This window comes from Plasmopara halstedii (genome assembly GCF_900000015.1).
Source record: "Plasmopara halstedii genome assembly, contig: Scaffold_444, whole genome shotgun sequence".
Lineage (NCBI taxonomy): Eukaryota > Oomycota > Peronosporomycetes > Peronosporales > Peronosporaceae > Plasmopara > Plasmopara halstedii.
This window is the reverse complement of record NW_020187364.1, coordinates 621031-624517: the sequence shown is the minus strand read 5'-3', so window position 1 is coordinate 624517 and position 3487 is coordinate 621031. Positions and strand designations below refer to the sequence as shown.

At 42.1% G+C, this 3487-nt stretch overlaps 2 protein-coding genes across 2 annotated transcripts; both read left to right on the top strand.

Annotated features, from left to right (window-relative positions):
• Window positions 1-385: 385 nt before the first annotated feature.
• On the top strand, window positions 386-612 carry PHALS_10088 (uncharacterized protein; the record flags this gene model as incomplete). Its single annotated transcript, XM_024725450.1, has 2 exons — window positions 386-395; window positions 461-612. 2 exons carry the CDS (start codon window positions 386-388, stop codon window positions 610-612), a joined length of 162 nt encoding a protein of 53 aa, XP_024576226.1.
• Window positions 613-2273: 1661 nt separating this feature from the next.
• PHALS_10087 (uncharacterized protein) lies at window positions 2274-2505 on the top strand (the record flags this gene model as incomplete). Its single annotated transcript, XM_024725449.1, has 2 exons — window positions 2274-2406; window positions 2477-2505. 2 exons carry the CDS (start codon window positions 2274-2276, stop codon window positions 2503-2505), a joined length of 162 nt encoding a protein of 53 aa, XP_024576225.1.
• Between the last annotated feature and the right edge of the window lie 982 nt (window positions 2506-3487).

Below are 3487 nucleotides of genomic sequence, written 5' to 3'. Positions count from 1 at the left end.
CAAACTCTGCTGGTGTCCGTCTGCTTCTGGCATTTGCAAGTTGTCGTTGCACATTTTGGATTCCACCATAACGTCGCACACTCGGCGCGTGACGCCCAACACACCGAAATATCATTTTACTGAATATCTACTGTAAGACGTCGATCTCGATTTAATATATACAACAATCATTGGCAAGCTGTGCTAGATAATGTTCTGTCGAAACACAGCTGGCTGTATCCCTATCGATAAGTTTTTTTGTTAACAGCAACGATATCAGCCGTTACGCTTATCCGGTCTGCAAAGACCGCAATACTGGTATAATTGGGCGTATATATACCAACACTTTGCCAGAAATGTCAGTCTTACGAAAGGCACCCGCTCATAAGTCAAAAGTTGACACGATATGTCCGTGGGTATATAAGAGATTGCCACAGCGCTAACAAAGACGTATGTCTTTTCTCTAGATGATCATCTTAAGGGGATCGAGATTTTTATCACGAGACCCCAGTTTCAAGTGGGACAAGCTCGCACAGCGGGCCTAAACCAGAGATATCCTTTGCAGAAGTGCATTACAATGCATCGAAAAGTGACATCCAAACTCATGAAAGTATTTCGTCCCAGTGCTCTTAAGAATGCAACTACTCTGATCTGCACGCTGTGCGTAGCATTTAATGCGTGTCGTCAAAAACGTGAGATGAGACACTTCACAGTTTGAGTGAAACAAAAACTCCATTTTTTACCATGTCAAGACGACTTGACTTTTACCTTACTTACCCCGAAATCACTCTCGGTAATAATGTGCGGTCACCTTGCCAATGTTCGGAAGAAATATTAATAAGTCGCTGTACACGATCCGTACCGATCGTGAACGGCATTAAGCCGATCACGTTTGCCCTGACCTTGACGTGAGCGTACTTCACAGCAAGTAGGTCTTTATCATTAAAAAGATTGATTCAATGCCGCTTTTGCTGAAAAATATTAATGCATATAATGCTATCGTGATCAATTTCAGGCAATACATCGACCAAGACAAAGTCAAATACTCACTGGCGACATGAAATGGCTATGGCCCTGAACATGTCAGAGTCTGGTCCCACATGAGGCTTTCTTGCGCTGTCTCGAAGGCAGCCCTGCATGCGTCTCCCCGCCGCCACATGACTGACGTTAATATAAGACTGGCAGGGGTTGTGTAGATTAGATTCAATTGTTCTTTATTTGTTAAAGCTGTTGACCGAGCAAAACACTATCTAGAGACACGCTTGTCTATGATTAAAAAGCACATTCAAGCGCATACACACAAGCACCGCTTGCAAGTGATATATGTGGATCTCCACATTTAACTACCCATGCTGTGCAGAAGCATGGGTAATTAAGTCATCAAAATAGGTATGTACATTGGCATGACGTGGCCTCACTAGTTGTCACAACATTCGGTCGAACGTCGTTGGTACGAAAAACTGTCCCTGGGCTCAACCATCCCCTTCCACTGAGAGACATCACTAGGTGATGAAGAGGTTCACTGATCAGGGCTACAGCATCGTACAGAAAACTCCCGAGTTCACAGTTCTGTAGCATGTTCTCTTGCCAAATCGGTGTTTTCGACGATACGATCTCTGCGCTTAACTCATTGTAAGCATGCACATTACGCCAGCTGTCAGTATATGCCTTTGGTGCGAAATATCAGTGACGAATAGAGAATTCGTATTGCTTTGTGCTCGACACGGGAGAAAACGTCTTTGGCGCCACTCAACCCCTATAGTTTGGACCGTTGGCATGTTACTTGACAGAAACTTGGTGAATTATTGCGCACTCCTGGTTTGAGGACGGTACGGATGCCTGCCTCGTGTTACCACGTCGTAATGTCTCTCTCGCAAAGCACAAACGGGATCCGCACGACCCCTGATAATCGTTGAGTCATTCCTTCTCGCTCAAGCCCTTTGTGTGTCCTTATTGACGTTTTTACTAGAACAGTGACAAGCTAAGATCCTCGTCTGTACTTAATCTCCAGTCTGGTAATCTCACCGTTCTGCTCTTCCTAATGGCTCTTTGTGATCTTTCAAATCGTGGCGATACTTGACGATGTTGGCTTTACTCTACCTAGAGAGACCGAGCAAATAATGATAAAAGCTTCGAGCTATGTGGTGAATTGGTGTGTTCGAAATGCTAATTTATCTTTTTGGGCTTACAACAGTTTCTTAATTAAGCATAACTTGCCAACATCCCGAGCTTTCTCAGATAAGCTTCTTGCTGTCATAATGTTATTTCTATACAGTTTTTTTGCTCAAAATGCTATGATCTTAGAGACAGAGCGGCATTTTGAAAATGTAGCCCGCACGTTGTCGTCTTTGTCACGAAAAACACTGATTGCAATAATATGCAAGTCATCAGCTTCTTATACTTTAATTTTCGATATGCTTTTAAAAAGTAATCATCCGCTTCGAAAGGCGTATAACACCGCGGCTACCATGATGCTAATTTGTCTAGATTTTTGCAGCCGACATTCGTCAACAATGTGTGCAGTAAGGCGTCAATCCGTTAATTCGTGCTGAATAGTAGGCAAAGCTGCTTCTACTGCATGAATGCAAGTAACCTTGAATTTTTATTTGTCTGGCCGAGTTTATCAATTGGACCCATCTCGATTGAGAAATTTCTGATTTTGGATATACCTTACCGAGTTCAAATCCAAATTTGTTACGATAGAGTTGTACACGGCAAAAAAGGTTTCCCATCTTGCCACTGTTTGTAAGAAATGCGGTGACGACGTCGCTGTGCGCAACGATACATGAACTGTGTAGATCACAATCGACGTAGAGCCAAACAGTTAGGCTCAATACTTGACAAGTTTACACTTCGTTGCAAATACTTTCCTTTTCATTCTGTAACCCTTTCGGCACAAAATTTTTCCATTCCGCAGACTGAAACATTCATAGTCAAATTGTCTCCTTAATGGGGCGAGAAGGATTACATATTTACGGCCTAGAGCCGCCAGGATATAATCATCTTTTAGCACACGATGAACTCCTTCGGCATACAATGAGCAAGATATGTAAGGTGCTTAAACAGTGGTATTCGCGGCAAGCCCATTCTGATTTCAAAACGTTTATGGTTTCTCACTTACTTTCTGCGTGACACGCGCTCAGATCAGAGACCATCATTTATCAAAAGAATGTTGTTGTGTGTAAAGATGCTGCAGAGGATTTGAAAGTCAAACGTAAATCTGTGTATGCTTATTGTGACTTATAAAGGCACTGGAATCAAGGAAAAATGGGTCTGTATATGAAAAGCAGTCAGCGCAAGTTTTGTCGTCACCGACAACGAGGGCTATTAATTATGCAAAGCTTATATAAACGCAATAAATATAACTTGTTTTTTTCTGCGTAAGAAGAAGCTTTCTAAAATCATCTTTTAAGGACCATTTTGGCATCTAAATTTGCTCTGCCACCTTCTATAAGTTATTTAAGTTTATGAGGGTTATTGACAAAAACGTACTAAATTCTGTTACTGT